This window comes from Trichomycterus rosablanca, chromosome 17 (assembly GCF_030014385.1).
Source record: "Trichomycterus rosablanca isolate fTriRos1 chromosome 17, fTriRos1.hap1, whole genome shotgun sequence".
Lineage (NCBI taxonomy): Eukaryota > Metazoa > Chordata > Actinopteri > Siluriformes > Trichomycteridae > Trichomycterus > Trichomycterus rosablanca.
The window spans coordinates 12,399,756-12,420,017 of record NC_086004.1 but is presented as its reverse complement, the minus strand read 5'-3'; the positions used below and the strand labels follow the sequence as shown (position 1 = coordinate 12,420,017).

The 20,262-nt window shown below is 38.9% G+C and overlaps 1 protein-coding gene and 1 long non-coding RNA gene across 2 annotated transcripts; one reads left to right on the top strand and one right to left on the bottom strand.

Annotated features, from left to right (window-relative positions):
• Nucleotides 1–4,580: 4,580 nt before the first annotated feature.
• Nucleotides 4,581–5,438, top strand: LOC134331669 (uncharacterized). Its single transcript, XR_010015144.1, has 2 exons — nt 4,581–4,753; nt 5,040–5,438. It is a non-coding gene; the product is annotated as an uncharacterized LOC134331669 (long non-coding RNA).
• Nucleotides 5,439–8,996: 3,558 nt separating this feature from the next.
• Nucleotides 8,997–17,717, bottom strand: rpf1 (ribosome production factor 1 homolog). The gene is made up of 9 exons (XM_063012596.1): nt 17,404–17,717; nt 13,505–13,561; nt 13,315–13,395; nt 13,143–13,238; nt 11,510–11,663; nt 11,327–11,409; nt 10,734–10,915; nt 9,924–10,050; nt 8,997–9,432 (listed from the first exon to the last, which is right to left on the bottom strand). The coding sequence occupies exons 1-9, from the start codon at nt 17,632–17,634 to the stop codon at nt 9,391–9,393; spliced, it is 1,053 nt and encodes a 350-aa protein (XP_062868666.1). The 5' UTR covers nt 17,635–17,717; the 3' UTR covers nt 8,997–9,390.
• Between the last annotated feature and the right edge of the window lie 2,545 nt (nt 17,718–20,262).

The following is a 20,262-nucleotide window of genomic DNA, read 5'->3' as shown; positions in this document are numbered from 1 at the left end:
AATTCACAAAAAATATATACCAGTTATAGCATTTTACTACTGTAGAGTATAATTACAGTAGGAAATTTAGTTGATTGGGTATTTGAAATGGATAACTTTTTTTATTTTGTGTAGCAGCAAATTGCCCCCAACAAACCTTATTGGAATCATATCCAATCTGACATTTTGTATGATGCAGTGAACACAAAAATCTAAACATTTATTAACCTGACTAAACTAAAAACGACAACAAAAATGTCCAGTGTTTTTACTGACACAACATACTTTTATCTTTTAAATATAAACAAACTAAGAATTAGATGAATGCGCGTTTGAAAAGGTCGAGACAGGTCACCGTATCAAGTCAACGGCTCGTGGTCACCATTGTCTGTTTCTGCTTTTCATAATACGCCATACAGTTTCAATAGGAGAAACATCTGGACTGGAGACAGGTCAGTCAAGCACACACACATGAGCAAAACTGATGTTAGCTTTTGCATCTTTCACTGATAACAGTCTGGATGGTCCAGCTTAAACCAAGCTTAAACATGGACCCATTTGACCATAGCACACATATTTGTCTTCTTGTCCATCTGAGATGAGCATAGGCCCAGAGATGCCAGTTTAATAGTGGTAATATACAGTATGTATATATTAATCAACTTCACTCTACAATCTCTACCAAAAATCATTTTAGAAAGGCAGATACGGAATAATTCTTTAGGGATTTTATTGACATTATTTACGGTTGCAAGAACAGACAATGGTTTTAAATGCTAAAAATAAAAAGAATTCATGAAAATAACCTCTCTTACCTCAGAGTTTGTGCTTCTGTTGGGCGAATAACAGTTCATTATGTTATTTTCTTATATTCCAGGAGAAACTATTCTTTAAGATGCAGATTGATCAGTACTGTGTGGAGGTTGGAGTGATGTAGACTGTGTGGTGGGAGTGGAGTGATTAGACTATAAAATGGGAGTTGAGTGTAGAAGTGAGTGAGTGATTGGACTATGTTAAAATGGGAGTGGTTTGTTTATATTATTTAGGATTTTAACGTCATCTTTTACACTTTGGTTACATTCATGACAGGACAGGTAGTTACAGGTTACACAAGATTCATTAGTTCATAATTCATCTTCAATTAATCTAACTTACATGAACTTGAACTATGGAAGAATACCGGAGCTCCCGGAGGAAAGGAAGAAAGGACCCCGACCGCTCTGTCTGGGTCTGAACCCCAAGCCTTCTTGCTGTAAGAAGACAGTACTACCCACCGAGTCACCCAGTAAAGTGATAAAACTGTAAAGGTGGAAGTGATTATTAAAGCTTAATAATTTATTACTTTGTTTTAAATTCATAGGCACATAGTAATAAAATTCTAATAAAATATTTATTATTTAACTATATACTGTTCACTTAGAAAAATAAATAAAAAAAAGTGACTGGCAGATGTTATTTTCTATACAGTGGCATAACTAGGAGCTCATGGGCCCCAGTGCAAAACAATTTTTGGGCCCCCTCAACAAATTTCATATATACACTATATTGAGTGACGTCCCGTTCTTAATCCATAGGGTTTAATATGATGTCGGCCCACCCTTTGCAGCCATAACAGCTTCAACTCTTCTGGGAGGGCTTTCCACAGGGTTTAGGAGTGTGTTTGGGTGAAAGACGAATAGGGTGTTCCAAGTACCAAAAAAATAAAATGGTTAAATTGTATAATTTTTTCATTTAATATTGTGCACAAATGCGTCACCTATGTAAATATGTATTTTTTTTTCAGCATTTTGCTTATTTGATAATTTTAGTGTTGTTGACACACAACAAGGGCACAAAAATGTCATTCAGTGCAACGACTAATTTATGACAAAATACACACACAAGGAACAATCTTAGCCATTTCAAATTTATAAGTTTAGTATATCTCTTACAAAAGATTTAAAACCTCAGAAGAAACTGTACTTACTCTGTTTTGAATTTTCTGTGCATTGTTTGTACTCTAATGCGTCTTGGGATTTTGTTTATTTGTATACAAGATGTTTTTGCTACACATTCTATTCTATTTTGAAACCCAATCAAACTCTGTTTTCTATGAAGCAGGCCTGGATTCTCTTGCATTCACATGAACAAAATATATAATAATTACTTTACAGTTATTTTAAGCAAATGTTTTTGTTGCACTGAATGACATACTCCAAATTATCCTGTTACATCAGAATATTCATGACTTCATTTGTTTTTAAGTTCTTTATTGATTAAAGTAGCAGTAGTACTGTAGAATGAAATTATGCCACACCAGTGGCAAGTATGTGTTATAATATTACATCATCATGAGTTTGCATGTTCTCCCCATGTCTGCATGGGTTTCCTCCCAGTCCAAAAACATGCAAGTGAGGTGAATTGGACACACTAAATTGTCCATGACTGTGTTTGATAAAGCTAATGAACCTTGTGTGAAGATAAAGTACCGTTTCCTGTCATGAATGTAACCGAAAGTGTAAAACATGACGTTAAAATCCTAATAAACAAACAAACTACATCATGAAAAAAATAAGGCAATCAAAAACGTAAACTTTATTCTGAAATAAAACAAGAAACTTGCATAAAAGTGATGTAACATAGTAACATAGTAATATTAAAACATAGCTAATGAAGCCATCATAACAACTTGTAAGGCACCAGAACAGTGTGGAAGTGTGGAATTTGTGTCATAACACGTGAAAAAGATGCTGCAGTAAATCTAAATTCATTCAGCAGTGAAAACCATTTGAAGTCACATTTTATCTTTTGTTGTTAACCTTGAGGTTCTTGCTGTACATGGCTTTGGTTCTGCGATTATGGCCACACAAAGGAATTTGTTTCAATTTTGCTTTAAAAAATAATTTTAAAACATCATAAAGTCAATATAACAATGTCATTGTCAATTTAGTGCAACAGCGAAATTCTGTTGCGCTGAATGACTGTTGTACTGAATGACAGAAATTTTACTTTAGCACATTTTACAGTTATCCCAGTGGTTAGCAAAAGCTAACATTGACCTTAACTCAAAGACATTTCTACACATATTCACATTTAAATGTTAACAACCTTGTTTGTTTACAAGATTAACCGTAATATTACGTTTTCTGTGTTGTACTGAATGACACTCAGTTTTGTTCTTTAATGTACTGTGTCAGTAAAAAGAGATTTTTATCAAATAATGTTAAATGCATTGACCTTGTGTGTGTGCTGAAGGGTCCCCAGGAGTCTTCTTTTGTTGTTATAATTGGTCACATGACTGCAGTAGCTTGATCAAATACTAAAATAAGGCTTTTTATTAACGTTGTACTGAATGACAACTGAAGATTGGGAAAATGGGGACTGAAAGTGTCCTGAATATTATTAATATTAAAAAACACATCTGATAGAATATTATTTAATATGTCACACATGACATTTGTACAATTATGCCAAAGCAGTAAATTTTAAGTTTTACTTAAGATTAATTAGTTTTTTCTTAATGTTTTATTACTTAAAGAGGTAGGGGGATCATTGCACTAAATGACATTTTGGGGGTTTCAAGGGTTATTTTTTCAAAAATCATAAATTTTCTGTAAAAATTACTTTAGGTTTCAGTAAACATGTACAAATGGAGTAGATTGAAGGTATATCCACTTACATTAACATAATTGTATATTATTCATCAAGTGGGGACACTAAAAAGTTACGTCTCGTCTTTGACCCGTTTATGGGAATGTTTGACAATTCTTCCAGAAGCGCATTTGTGAGGTCAGACACTGATGTTGGACGAGAAGGCCTGGCTCACAGTCTCCCCTCTGATTCATCCCAAAGGTGTTCTATCGGGTTGAGGTCAGGACTCTGTACAGGCCAGTCAAGTTCTTCCACACCAAACTCGCTCATCCATGTCTTTATGGACCTTGCTTTGTGCACTGGTATGCAGTCATGTTAGAACAGGAAGGGGCCAAACTGTTCCCACAAAGTTGGGAGCATGAAATTGTCCAAAATCTCTTGGTATACTGAAGCATTAAGAGTTCCTTTCACTGGAACTAAAAGGCAGAGGCCAACTCCTGAAAAACAACCCCACACCATAATCCCACCTCCACCAAACTTTACACTTGGCACAATGCAGTCAGACAAGTACCGTTCTCCTGGCAACCGCCAAACCCAGACTCGTCTATCGGATTGCCAGACGGAGAAGCGTGATTCGTCACTCCAGAGAACACGTCTCCACTGCTCTAGAGTCCAGTGGCGGCGTGCTTTACACCACTGCATCAGACGCTTTGCATTGCGCTTGGTGATGTAAGGCTTGGATGCAGTTGCTCGACCATGGAAACCCATTCCATGAAGCTCTCTACGCACTGTTCTTGAGCTAATCTGAAGGTCTGTAGCGATTGACTCTGCAGAAAGTTGGTGACCTCTGCGCACTATGTGCCTCAGCATCCGCTGACCCCGCTCTGTCATTTTACGTGGCTACCACTTCGTGGCTGAGTTGCTGTCATTCCCAATCGCTTCCACTTTGTTATAATAGGCTCTATGCACGACTGTCTTCCGGGTTCTGGTATACTGGCAGATCAACTTCCGGTATTCATTTGCCGGTCGTCAACAAGCAGATACCGTTAGGCATGGCTCTCTTTTACACTTGTTGTCTTCAAGATTAACCTCGTCTGACAGTGAACGATTTAGACCGACCGACGCATGGTTTGTACTGCTTCTTCTAACAAGCGGGAAAAAGGATTTTAAATGTACAACTCCAGCGACATTGACAAATATGAAGGTAAGTACGTTAGCAAACATTTCCTTAGAACCATGCAAGTAGGGTAGTTGTAAACTGGTTAGTGGTTGTTTTGCTAGACTAGACAAACACTACATCTAGCTTGACAGACCAGTATTAAGATTCATGTTTTAGTTAGCTTTGAAGCATACCATTACAATTTCATTTTTATGCATATTCTGCTTGCACAGTGCCAGGTTAGGCAAGCTTTAAGATAGTGTCAAATCCCATGTATTAATGATGTTCAAACAACAATAAATATATATATGTATGTGTGTTCAATTCCCAGGTGGAGTGGTCCGGGTTCTTTCTGTGTGAGGTTTGCATGTTCTCCCTGTATCTGCGTGGGTTTCCTCCGGCAGCTCCTGTTTCCTCCCACAGTCCATAGACGTGCAAGTGAGGTGAATTGGAGATACAAAATTGTTTGATATTAAAACTTGAACTGATGAATTTTGTGTAATGAGTAACTACCATTTCTGTCATGAATGTAACCAAAGTGTAAAACATGATGTTAAAATCCTAATACAACATAAAACAAACTAAACATATCTGACTGGATATATTAGCAATTTACCCTCAATCTTTTGATTAAGTGTAAAAAGTTTTGTTCACCAATATATGAATGAGTTATCTTTTATTCATTATCAAATGTTATATGTCAGACCATAATAAATTTCCTGTCAATTGATTAATTTGATGTTACAGTATTAACATGTCTTTCTCCAAAAACATATTTGTTGTAAATGCGAGGAGGAACTTTGATTTTTTTATTCTTATGTTTATTACAGCAGGTTATCAAGAATTAAAGTCATTACAGAATTTATCAGTGTCAAGCTGGCAGCAATGGGGTATCAAATATACAGTGCCTTGCAAAAGTATTCAGCCCCCTTGAACTTTTCAACCTTTTGCCACATTTCAGGCTTCAAACATAACGATATGAAATTGTAATTTTTTGTGAAGAATCAACAACAAGTGGGACACAATCGTGAAGTAGAACGAAATTTATTGGATATTTTAAACTTTTTTTAGAAATAAAAAACTAAAAAGTGGGGCGTGCAATATTATTCAGCCCCTTTACTTTCAGTGCAGCAAACTCACTCCAGAAGTTCAGTGAGGATCTCTGAATGATCCAATGTTGACCTAAATGACTGATGGTGATAAATAGAATCCACCTGTGTGTAATCAAGTCTCCGTATAAATGCACCTGCTCTGTGACAGTCTCAGAGTTCTGTTTAAAGCGCAGAGAGCATCATGAAGACCAAGGAACACACCAGGCAGGTCCGAGATACTGTTGTGGAGAAGTTTAAAGCCGGATTTGGATACAAAAAGATTTCCCAAGCTTTAAACATCTCAAGGAGCACTGTGCAAGCGATCATATTGAAATGGAAGGAGTATCAGACCACTGCAAATCTACCAAGACCCGGCCGTCCCCCTAAACTTTCAGCTCAAACAAGGAGAAGACTGATCAGGGATGCAGCCAAGAGGCCCATGATCACTCTGAATGAACTGCAGAGATCTACAGCTGAGGTGGGAGACTCTGTCCATAGGACACAATCAGTCGTACACTGCACAAATCTGGCCTTTATGGAAGAGTGGCAAGAAGAAAGCCATTTATCAAAGATATCTATAAAAAGTCACCTGGGAGACACACCAAACATGTGGAAGAAGGTGCTCTGGTCAGATGAAACCAAAATCGAACTTTTTGGCCACAATGCAAAACGTTATGTTTGGCGTAAAAGCAACACAGCTCATCACCCTGAACACACCATCCCCACTGTCAAACATGGTGGTGGCAGCATCATGGTTTGGGCCTGCTTTTCTTCAGCAGGGACAGGGAAGATGGTTAAAATTGATGGGAAGATGGATGGAGCCAAATACAGGACCATTCTGGAAGAAAACCTGTTGCAGTCTGCAAAAGACCTGAGACTGGGACGGAGATTTATCTTCCAACAAGACAATGATCCAAAACATAAAGCAAAATCTACAATGGAATGGTTCACAAATAAACGTATCCAGGTGTTAGAATGGCCAAGTCAAAGTCCAGACCTGAATCCCATCGAGAATCTGTGGAAAGAGCTGAAAACTGCTGTTCACAAACGCTCTCCATCCAACCTCACTGAGCTCGAGCTGTTTTGCAAGGAAGAATGGGCAAAAATGTCTGTCTCTCGATGTGCAAAACTGATAGAGACATACCCCAAGCGACTTGCAGCTGTAATCGCAGCAAAAGGTGGCGCTACAAAGTATTAACGCAAGGGGGCTGAATAATATTGCACGCCCCACTTTTCAGTTTTTTATTTCTAAAAAAAGTTTAAAATATCCAATAAATTTCGTTCCACTTCACGATTGTGTCCCACTTGTTGTTGATTCTTCACAAAAAATTACAATTTCATATCGTTATGTTTGAAGCCTGAAATGTGGCAAAAGGTTGAAAAGTTCAAGGGGGCTGAATACTTTTGCAAGGCACTGTATATGCTGTTCAGTTCAAAACCTTGTATCATGTTACAAAAGAGAAAAAAAAAAACGTCCATTTGAAGTTAAATGTAAAAAGATTTTATTTCAAGTCTTTTTAACGCCATTCAAGTGGTCTATTCATTGTGAAATGAATGTTAAACAACTGCCAGATTCACAAAACGTAAGAAACAGCAAAAACTGTTTTACACACTCAATATAGAAGCACTTTGTAGTTCTACAATTACTGACTGTAGTCCATCTGTTTCTCTACATGCTTTGTTAGCCCCCTTTCATGCTGTTCTTCAATGACTCTCCCAGGACCCCCACAGAGCAGGTATTATTTAGGTGGTGGATGATTCTCAGCACTGCAGTGACACGGACATGGTGCTGGTGTGTTAGTGTGTGTTGTGCTGGTATGAGTGGATCAGACACAGCAGCGCTGCTGCAGTTTTTAAACACCTCACTGTCACTGCTGGACTGAGAATCGTCCACCAACCAATAACATCCAGCCAACAGTGCCTCATGGGCAGCGTCCTGTGACCACTGATGGTCTAGAAGATGACCAATTGAAACAGCAGCAATAGATGAGTGATCGTCTCTGACTTTATGCCTACAAGGTGGACCAACAAGGTAGGAGTGTTTAATAGAGTGGACAGTGAGTGGACACGGTGTTTAAAAACTCCAGCAGCACTGCTGTGTCTGATCCACTCATACCAGCACAACACACACTAACACACCACCAGCATGTCATTGTCACTGCAGTGCTGAGAATCATCCACCACCTAAATAATACCTGCTCTGTGGGGGTCCTGGTCATCAAGAACAGAAAGGAGGCTAACAGTATAGAAAGAAACAAATTAACTACAGTTTGTAATTGTAGAACTAATAAAATAATCAAAGAGTGTAGACATAAGAGGTATGTTTACATAATGAAGAGGCTTTTGTTGGCTTTTTATGCTTTTGTTTAAAAACAGAGTATAAACTATAATATATATATTTACAATATTTAAATGTGCACGTTCTTTAAAAAATTACAGTCAAAAACGAATGTTTAGCTCCATCCCTTGACAAGTGGTCCAATCTCACGATACAGTAAACAGCTGATTTATGCTCTGATAGCGATCACTGTGTCAAACAACTTATTCTTTTTAACCCGTCGGATGCAGCGTTCAACATGAACCCTGAGAATGTACCGATCCACCCCGATCTTGTTTTTGAAAACACAAAACCTTCTTACTCATTTTAGAACTCAAACTCGTATATTCGCCGCTATACGACACGTTGTGATTAGAAATTTGCCGGTGTTTATAACAAACCGGAAGCTAGACTGCCCGACTAACGCTAAACGGAAACGCGTCACAGAGCTTGCGTGCATAGAGCCTATACCACTGACAGTCGACTGTGGAATATTTAGCAGCGAGGAAATTTCATGACTGGACTTGTTGCACAGGTGGCATCCTATCACGGTACCACGCTTTAATTCACTGAGCTCCTGAGAGCGACCCATTCTTTCACTAATGTTTGTAGGAGAGGTCTGCATGCCTAGGTGCTTGGTTTTATACACCTGTGGGAGTGATTAGAACACCTTTCAATGATTTGGACTGGTGAGTGAACACTTTTGGCAATATAGTGTATTTTGCACCCTATGGCATACAAACTTTTGCAAAAGTTTAGACAACCCAGTCAAATTATTTTTATTATTTTTTAAAAAGAAGTAAGCACAATCAAACAGTAAACAAACATGGCATTTTACTGCCATAAATACCAAATTTTAGGGTACAACAATTATAAGACAGACCAGTTTGGTATTCTTTTATTTTAAAATATATTACATTCAGCAACAAAACAGTAATTGCTCAATGTAATCTGCCAAAATGTATATTTTGTGAAGAATGTTGTACCAGTCAGCATATTTCAGTTGAATATTAATTCTGGAACCCAACATTTCAACTTAAAAAATACTTTACTTTTGGTACAAGTAAGAGTCACCTGCAACATACTAGCCTACTGTAGATAAATGAGATTTAATATACATTTACTGTACAGTTGCGAGTCTAACATTATTTTGAAGCTGATTTGATAGAAATCTCCAGATCAGCTGATTATCAGAAGTGTATAAATTCATACAGATCTTTTTGTATGATAACAGTCCTTGTGCTGCATGCAGGTACCATCACTCCGCTCTTATTTTACAGATGGAACTTCCTTCTGCTGGTATCCATTTCATGGCGCTGAAAAATAAAAAGCAGCTTTGATTAATAAAATAAAAATGGTCCGTGTATTTATTTATTAATCTTATGCATTTTCTCCCCATTTTCCTCATGATTTAGCGCACACAATTTGTCAATATCGCTTCTGAGCGATACCAGATTGCATCTAAGGAGAGTACGTCGCTGTACACACGTGTACCGTCCTCCTCTTCTCGCCCGTGCTTTCTGCACAGTCTCCGCCAATCAGGGTCCTTACACAGCGTATGAAGACCCACCCACGCCCACATAGTCTGGCCCACACCCTGCAGATACTGTGGCCAATAAGTATGTGCTGCCGGCACTGCCAATTATGCCCGCCAGATGGCACCCAGCCAACCGGTGGCAACACCGAGTTTCAAACCGAAGAGTTCAGAATCTCGGTGCTGGTGTGCTAGCGGAATATCCTGGGTGCCTGGTTATTTATTTCAATAAATACAAATATCAGTCTCAGACACAAGAGTCCTAAAACTCACCTTATGAACCCATTCATACTCCCCGAACTTGGAGTTGAAAGTCCCTTTCTGCAGAGAGCGCAGTTTAAGAGTAAACCTTGGTCCTAGTTCCTGAATGCCCACTTTCTTTTCATTCTTGAAGATGTATCTATAAAAGAAACAAAAATAATAATACTGCTGCTACTACTACCAATAATTATAATTAATAATAATAATAAAAATGGAAGTGTTGTTAAATTGTTGCTTAGCTGGTTAAATTTTGTTAAATGAAAAAAAGATCAAAAAAGAAAATAGTAATTTTGCTACTGTAAGGTGTATCATTATTATTATTTTAACATCATGTTTACATCAGGCGGGGCGCCTACACTAACAATGATTGGTTCATTCGAAGGGTGGATGCCAGAGGGAATTCCTTATAACTGGTGCAATAACGACCTCTGCTGGTTGATTCATTGCACCTGTACAGAAACGAGGAAAAATGAGATCCACGCGTGTTGGAGGGGGCGTGTGTTAGTCATGGCTCTCCTCAACCAGGAGTGGAGGTCAGCATCAGTAGAGAGGAAGCGAAATGTAATTGGGTAATTGGATGTGACTACATTTTTATAAGCACACAGCATCTAGCATCTGCACTCCCTTAATATAAAGCCACACTGTTTTACCACATGCAAATAAAATGGATACACACAGTGAATGTATATTAAATAAATACAATCCAAACATTAACTGTGCTTTGTGACAGTCTTTAATTGTGTATGAAGGAAAGTGTAAATCAGTCAGTCTACAAATGAGAAGAAATCGGAAACACTGTGTATAAATAGGAGACATTTATACCTGTGGAACCTAAAAAAAATAAAGTCTCGCTGGTTGTGTAAGGTGGCAACCTGTCGACCAACAAACTGTGGATCCTGCGGGAATAATGCAGCAAACAAGCGGCCAATGGAGTGACCCAGTCTGGTAGTGAAATTATTAAGGATGACCTCTGGATGGTGATCTGTTGGCTCTTTTCCTTTCCTCTGCAAAAGATATCAATGCAATGAGCACATAAGAATTTTATATCATTACTACAATACCACACCTACAGTATGTGACCACATAATTGGTTGGGAGTTTTCCAAACTCAGTTACCCGAGTAGTGTTTTTACACTTTAACATATTGGACATTTTGACTAAGCGATTGCTAACTGAATTGCCGTAGGATTGCTAGGACCGCCTCATAATGCAAATGAATCAGTAAACGTGAGGCACTTGAACACTACGCGAATGAACATTTTTAAATCGCTAATTTTGAATTTTACAGCAAATTGCATATTACACGGGAAAAGGCTTACGATTTTCGCAGCTGTGAATTAGGTAGGGCCTTAATTATAACCCATCTAGTTCAAAATTAGGCACAATTTAACAAACATAAAGGAAGTGTTCCGAACCTTCATCTCTTTACGGAGTCGCACACTGCTGACTTTAAAATGTGCCGTAGGTCCCTCAGGAAGGTGACACAGAACCATGCCGTCTTTAACAGCGAGTTAAGGGATACCACGTACTGTCCTCTGGATGCACAACACTGCATAATTATGCAAAAAAGGAAAAGCAACAATAATGGCGAAGGATACTGGGCACTTTCCGGTCCTCGTTGATGACTATCAGGTAGGTGAAGTCTCGTGATATACACTGAGGTATGATCTTCTTCAGAGCGAGACCTCTTCTGTAGTACACATGTGCATTCGGTATCACTGTTGCAAGCTGCTCACAAAATCGCACAGTTCTCTAGAGATAGAAACACAATGAAACAGTATTTTTTTATTTATTTATTTTTTTTACCCCTTTTTCTCCCCTTTTAGCGCATCCAATTGTTCAATTAGCATCGTGCTTCCTCTCTGTCTATGCCGAACCCTGCCCTGACGGAGGTGATTGAAGCTAACCCGTATCCCCTCCGAAACACGAGCAGCAGCCAGATGCATCTTTGCCACCCACACATTGACGAGTTTGGCGCCACCTAGCGTTGCATGCGGAGAGACACACCCTAAGGGCACCCTCTCCCATCTCTGTGTAAGCGCCTCCAATCAGCCGGCAGAGAACGCAATCGCATTCTGACAGAGAGAGACCCACATCCGGTTCTTTGTCCCACCCCCCATATGAGCAACCGGCCAATCGTTGCTCATATAGCCACTCAGCTTCGAACCGGTAAAGCAAGGCTGGATTCGATACCACGCTCTCAGAATCCAGCCCTGGTTGCAGCGCGTTTCTTTTTACCGCTGCGCCACCTGAGCGGCTAATGTAGCGATTTTTAAACGTGGTTCTTTCCATTTATTTAGGAGACAACTTTGTTGTGTATGTAAAATTAAATCCATTGTTATTACTCAAAATGTAAAAGTCGTCTTTACAATAAAAAATAATAAAAAAAAAATTGGCCAAAATTAAGTTTTTAGCAGTTGCATAGCCAAAATGATTGATGTATAAGGTTTTATTACCAAACTTAAGCTACTAGGCTGAAAAAACAGTTTTAGTATTTGCATTATTTCTCCTTTTTCCCCCCGAATTTAGCATAGCCAATCCACTACTGGGGACCCCGATGATGTCCATGGAGGGTGTATATTCGCCCGACACACACTCCCTCCGACGTGTGCGCAGTCCATCAATCCTTTCCTATTCACCTATACTTCAGTGGATTCGTGCGTGAGGTTGGGTTAGCGTCTGGCGAGCCACACCCGATCTCTGCGCTCCTCCACTTTCTGTACAGGCACCTGGGCACCACCGGGGTCATTTATTACCGGGCCGCACAGAAAGAATAAATAATTAGAGATCGCTACATCAGCAATGAAAACACTGCTTCACACTGTTTAACACACGGGTGTTTATCATCTCATATCACCCCCAGGTGGAAGCAGCGTCTCGTTGCAGCAAAAAAGCTCATTTGTGAGCAGTATAGTTATTCTGTTTTAAATCCCCCCTGCCCCGGCCGGTCCGTGAAATTATGTATTATTTGAAGCCGGTCCGTGGTGCAAAAAAAATTTGGGACCACTGTGCTAGAGGACACCAAGCTGACCTCTGTGGATGGTCAAGTGTCAATTGGTGGGCAAAAATGCCACTTATCCATTCAAAATCAAATCCATAATGCAAATCTGCATCAAGTCTGTAAAACATCAAGAGGTCTGAATAGTTTCTGAATCCACTGTAGCTATAAACCACATTTTCTGTGTAAACAATTAAAATTCAAGCAATTACAATCAAATAAACACAACTTACTCCTCGTGGTCTGTCTGATGTGGTGATAAGAACTTTAGGGTTTACAAGTTTGTTGAAGTAAGCACAGAATTCATCTGTCCCTTCATCAAAAGCTACCTGTGTACAGATTAAACATGTTCATGTATTTGCCAACATGAGAAAATGCAACAGAAGCATTTCTAGATAGTCATACCTCCTCATCCTCAGGGTCTACTGTCGTTTCATCATATATTCTCTGGTTTTCAATAGTCTTTGGAACTTCTTTGGGTGGTGCCTGCAAAATCCACAAGGATAGCAATTAATTGCAAGTGTTTATAAAATGCCTATACATGAAAATAACTTGGAAAAATGTTATTCTAGTGAAAGAATATACATTTACATACCTTACCACCAAGAGCTTCTCTCTCCTTCTTTCTTTTCTTTCTTAATTCCAGTTTTTGCTGAGAAGAGGAAAAGAGTCAGTTATATTGACTGATTTCAGAACTGAACACTGCTAAATTAAATACAGGTATTTCTGAACACAACAACATTGGTATGCTGGTTTATCACATTCTTTAGTATTGCTTCAAATCGGTGCTCAGGTGGAGCAATGGTCTAAAACACTAGACCACCACTGCTGGGATCTCAAGCACGAATTTTAGCTCTGGTATAGGCGGGATAGAACAAAAGGGGATGTATTTAATGATGGAGTATTTATGTCTTCTAAGGAAATAATGAAAACAGAATTTCATTTCATTTTCATGTTTTACCATCAGTTCATCCTGGACAAAGTTGCGGTGGGCCCGGTTTCCACTGAATCACTGGAACTTACATGGAACAAAGGACAGTAGAAACCTGTGCTATGGTCAGATGATTCCACATTTCAGCTAATAAATAAGTTACTTACTTATTTATTAGGATTTGAACATCATGTTTTACACTTTGGTTACATTTATAACAGGACAGGTAGTTACTGGTTACACAAGATTCATCAGTTCATGTCTCTACCGTCATGGACAGTTTTGTATCTCCAATTCATCTCACTTGTCTTGACGACACAGTGACGACAGTGAGGCTGTGAGGCGACAGTGCTACCCACCGAGCCACCCCAAGACGGGAATGAAGTTTTTAAAGACAAAAAGAGCCATCAAGACATTTTCAGTCGCAGGTGCTAAAGCCAAATCAGTCGTGGTATGGGGGGCATCAGTGTCTACAGCATGGGTGACTTGCATGTGTGTAAAGGTACCACTGACATAAAGGTGTATACTGGGATTTTAAAAAGAGATTTGCTGCCATCAAGGCAAAGCTATTTCCCAGGAAGCTTATGGTTATTTCAGCAAGACAATGCCAGACCTCAATAACGCGCTACAACAGAATAGCCTCAAAGACACAGAGGGTGTGCTTGACTGGCCTGCCTGCAGTCCAGATCTGTGTTCTATTCAAAATATATGGTACATCATGAAGAGAGAAGTCAGACAACAGCAAACACAGGCTGTTGAGCAGCTGAAATCTTATAATCGTTTAGGTCAGGGGTGTCAAACGCACGGCGAGAGCTTCAACGACTGTACGATAGTTGTGATGGTTCGAGTCGTTACAGAGACGCACTTATAATTTAATGGGACTCCTGCGCCTTTAAGTGCAACTGTTGACATCGTAGTCATGGCAACTAACTTTGACCTTCGCTGAGAAGCCATGTGACTTTTACGGCAAAAGAACGCGGGTAGTAATGTAAACAATAATAATAAATATAAATAATTATCTTGCAGTATAATACCAAAGCATCATCTGTAAGTAGTGGCGTTTATATTCTCAGTTGTTAGTAAATGTTTAGTGAGTATATCACAGCGTTTTAGTTACAAATTTACCGTAATTAAATACAATTGTTACCGTTACTATAGCAATTAGTATCTTTACACAAAATGCTAACTCCTTAGCGCTATTTTACGTTTGGTTAAATCTCATATTGTACCAGATGTAACACTTGACTACAGCTGTGTGCTTGTACTATATTAAGTTCTTTATTGTTTTTATTGTTTGTATTTTTACTTCATCCTGGTGCACACAGTGTATCACACAGCTGGGAAGCAAATAAAACCGACTGTATTCTGAAGAGAGCTGTCTGTCTGTCTGTCCGTCTGTCTAGCTGAGCAAGGGGGATAAACTATTAGTGAGGGCAGAACGATTGTCTTAAAATACACTGTAAAATCCTACATTAACTGCATCTCTCAAAATGCATGCTGATTTTGTGACCTGCAAAGTGACACATCCCGCCAGTAGATGATGTTAAGAAATATTTACACATGATCCCAAAATGTACAAGAAGATAAGTAAGAAAATTAAGCAGAAGGAGGAAATGTAATGAAAATGAAAACAAGTTTGTGCTTCAGGAAGAGAAACCGGTGCGTCTCTTGTGTTATGAGGCGTGTCTGTGGTAAAGGAGGACAATATAAATGCAGAATTCAGCCTCCAAGAAAAACAGCAGACTGCAATCACAGCAGGATACGTTACAATCGGCCCTTTGAGGGCCACCATAATGCTGATGTGGCCCTTGGTGAAAATGAGTTTGACACCCCTGATTTAGGTGATCGGGTAGGAACACTAAACATGTTTTTGTCTTAACTTTTTAGTGTTGCAGGCATCAAATCTAAATGTGTATCTATTTACAACCTACTACAGTATGAAGCTGATTAATGAAAACACTGGAAATCTTTTCACTATTTTGTCAGTTAAAAACTCAAGAGAATTAACACATCATCATTGTTGTTATTATTTTTACTAAAATGTCCCAACTTTCTGGATATGGGGTTTGTAGTTAAAAACAAGCCTAACTAAATATGTGGAACAACTACAACTGCAAACCTGCAGAACCAGTAAATACCAGTTAGGGGTGTATCTTTAACATAACACTGTGTTTAGGCTTTTACCTGACGTAAACTACTAATCAGATTCAAAAATACAGCATCAGGTTCTTATAAGGGTCTCGTGCATTGATCCTGACAGCTCTGTTCCAGTGCATCTGATTGGACACCATTATAACCGTATCAAGGGGCTTTAAATACAGAGTCGGCTTCTTTTCACTTCAATCAACTACTCAAGTAAGTGCACAGCAATTGTGAACTCAGCTAGTGAAAAAGGACAATGTTCTACTTTTACATCTAACCAAGCCAATATTATAGCAATATTATTATTTTAGAAACAGCATCGTGGTAATCATATTAAATGTGTTATACTAAAAATCCTCGTCCACATGTGGTAATCTGGGGCACTCATGTAACAGGTTTAAAAACCACTTGGTGCTTTTTATGGAGATTTGCAAAACTTAATGTATTATTTTATATTTCTCATCATTTCCAATCAGCAGCAATTACTATGTTTGCACCGTAGTACATTTCTAAATATCATCAGTTAATAGCAGGGTAAAATATAAGACAAATATGTACAACATGTCGTAATATGGGCTTCAGTTGACTGGTGCATTTTCACTTTATAATAATTTCTATGTATATTTAATGGACGTGTCCATGTGTCAAACACATTAATGTACGTTCATATTTCCAAAAACGTTAGGTCCCTAAATGATATAGAGCAGATTAATGAGCCATCAAGGAAAGATTCAAACAAGCCAACTAAGGGTGGGACAGTTTACAAATGACACATCTGTTTGTTTGTTTGTTTATTAGGATTTTAACGTTGTTTAATGTTTTACACTTTGGTTACATTCATGACAGGGACGGTAGTTACTCATTACACAGGGTTCATCAGTTCGCAAGGTTATATCGAACACAGTCTTCGGACTGTGGGAGGAAACCGGAGCACCCGGAGGAAACCCCACACTGAAAAAAACCAGACCGCCCCTCCTGGGGATCGAACCCAGGACCTTCTTGCTGTGAGGCGACAGTGCTACCCACTTAGCCACCATAACAAAAGTACTAATGGGTGATCATTTAAAAGCAAAAGTAAAGCAAAGAAAGACTGTCAGGACGTAATTTGTTGGTTGTGTTGGCACCAAGTGAAATTTCCAAAGCAACTTAGTGACAGTACTGTGACAGTATATTGCCTAAGCTATTGAGGGTTAAGGGCCTTGCTCAAGGGCCCAAAAGTGGCAACCTGGTAGTGAGTGGTGGGGCTTGAACCAGCGACCTTTTGATACTAGTCCAGCACATTAACCATTAGGATACGAAACTACAACCTTTCTTCACAAGATAATATGAACTAAACAGTGTTTTATGGCCAATTTATGTTGTGGCAATATTATTTTCATACACATTTTAACCATTTAAACCGTAAATTACGTTAACCTTACCTTCCGTTTCTCCTGTTTGAGCTTCATGAACATGAGTTGTCTTCTCTGTTTATTTTTTATTTCTGATAAGTTAAAGGAAGGAGGCGGTAGGGAACCTGACGGAGTATCTAATGCTTCAGTCTCGGCATTTTCAGCAGCTTTATCTACACTTTCCTTTTGCTTCTTTTGTTTTTTAGCTTTCCCTTTTGAAAAGCTCGCATCGTCAGACACCGGCACCTCAACAAAATCCATTATGAGCCGTTATAACGAGTTTTCTTGAACACACGTGTATTCGGTGTGTGAGAAACGCTGTCTGTCGTGCTGGTTCTGGCGGAAGTAGCCTGCTACGTTAGCTTGTATAATCCGTGCGCGCGCCTCCTAGCTAACAGGCGAAGTATGGACGCAAAATTAGCTTGTACACTGATCAGCCATAGCATTAAAACCACCTCCTTGTTTCTACACTCACGCCTTTGTAGTTCTACAATTACTGACTGTACTCCATCTGTTTCTCTACATACTTTTTAGCCTAGTGGTGGATGATTCTCAGCACTGCAGTGACACTGACATGGTGGTGGTGTGTTATGAGTGGATCAGACACAGCACCGCTGCTGGAGTTTTTAAAAACCGTGTCCACTCACTGTCCACTCTATTAGACACTCCTACCTAGTTGGTCCACCTTGTAGACGTAGACCTTCATCAGTGGTCACAGGATGCTGCCCATGGGGCGCTGTTGGCTGGATATTTTTGGTTGGTGGACTATTCTCAATCTAGCAGTGACGGTGATGTGTTTTCTGATCCACTCATACCAGCAAAACACACACTAACACACCACCACCATGTCAGTGTCACTGCAGTGCTGAGAATGATCCACCACCCAAATGATACCTATTCTCTAGTGCAGTGGTTCTCAAACTTTTTAGAACAAGTACCACCCATTATCAAACCAAAACTTCCAAGTACCACCTACGTTTCTCATCACAGAACCACATATGGCACACATTAATTAGGTGTGTGTGTGTGTATATACTGTATATTAGTGATGGGAATTATGGCTTCTTGAAGGGAGCCGCATCTTTTGGCTCGGTTCCTTTTAAAGAGTCAATCAAAAAAAATGGCTCTTCGTTCTTCGGGAGACGCTACTGGGTAAACTATAAGACACCCCCGATATTAATATCAAATTTTGCTACTTTGCCTTAAATGTATTCCTAATTCAAACAACACTTAAATGAAAAAAAAAGATTTATTTTAAAAGTAAAAAAAGCTACAGAGAAGAGACAGACTGTGGTTGCATTGCATTAAGTTTCAGAAAAATCCTTTCTTGTATTTAAAACAATTAAACAAGTTTATAGTTTATTTCTCAATTATTTGTCATTATACTACTAGCTCTCTCTCTCTCTCTCTCTCTGTGTGTGTGTCTCGCTCGCTCTCCGCGACACTGAAAGTGTTTCGGATTTGAATTTCGACAATAAACAGCTCTTATTACGACTTACGATTAATTCCCTCTACTGATGGAAGCTGAATGGGTTGATTAGATTACAGCCGATAAGAACGGCGCAGAAATAAAAGACTCGGTTCCTTTCGTTCATTTCAAAGATCCGTTCAATAGAATCGGATCGTTCGCGAATGACTCATCACTAGTATATATGCAGTTAGCATTTCAGTGAGTGCGCCTGTTTAGCGGAGCAGCCTTGTGATGTCAGGAACTAGAGCAGTGAGATTCAAACGCAGATCTGGCTCTGATAAAAGCGAGAGAGCTACTGATAACTTTACTGATAACGTTTCGGAAATTCCGAGATGGAAACCGCGAACGTGAAGTATAGATGTAATGAAGTACGGTGGCTGCGTAGCCCCGAATATTTTTAAAAACACATTAGTTTTAATACAATTTGTTTTCATTAAACTGATTTTATTAAAACAGAATTATAGTAATTTACACAATTTGTTTCATATGATTTTTTTTATTTATAATTATTAAATTATTTATTTTTTCGGTGCATGTAATTACTAGTTTGAGAACCACTGCTCTAGTGGTCCTGTGGGGATCCTGACAATTAAAGAACAGCATGAAATGGGGCTAACAAAGCATGCAGAGAAACAGATGGACTACAGTCAGTAATTGTAGAACTACAAAGTGCTTCTATATAGTAAGTGGAGCTGATAAAATGGACAGTGAGTGTAGAAACAAGGAAGTTTTACAGTTTTTCTCAGTCGATTTGGTACATTTCTCACATCATGATTTACATTGGCATCACAACAAGTGCATTTCTCAAAACAGTTAGTGCAAACAGCAAAACTCAATGAAATACCTGCAGAAGCACGTACCTCGCTCACAATTCTTTGTTTTTGCCTCAAAAGCAAATATTTATGTCAATCAACTTGTCAGTGCCATCAGAATGTCTAGTCTGTGTGTCATTGCCTATGAACAAGGCAGTCAAAATACTTACTCATGTTGTCAGTGCAACAGTGTACACTAAGTATATTCTGATGGAAACTAGCTAAGCTTTTGATTACAAGAACGCTGCACATTCTGTGGCATATCAATTGAAACGGTACGTGTTACACACAAAATACAAACTTACACAGAACACAAAGTTACACATGACTATGTGGGAGACTGACCGCAAGAAATTGGACTGGAATCAAATTTATACAGTAATATTCTTTTACTGTATTGTTCGCACTGCAATTTGTTGACAAAAAAATCTGATAGAAATTCAGGAAAGACAGACAACTGTTTGGCAGCACTCTATAACACAAAGAAAAAACTACAAAATTAGAAACTTACTCTAAACATTTAAAACAACCTGAGACAACAACTTAAGGAATTATAGTGCTTTCTTTTCTATACATCCTGACGCTCCTCTCTGTTGGGCCACATGT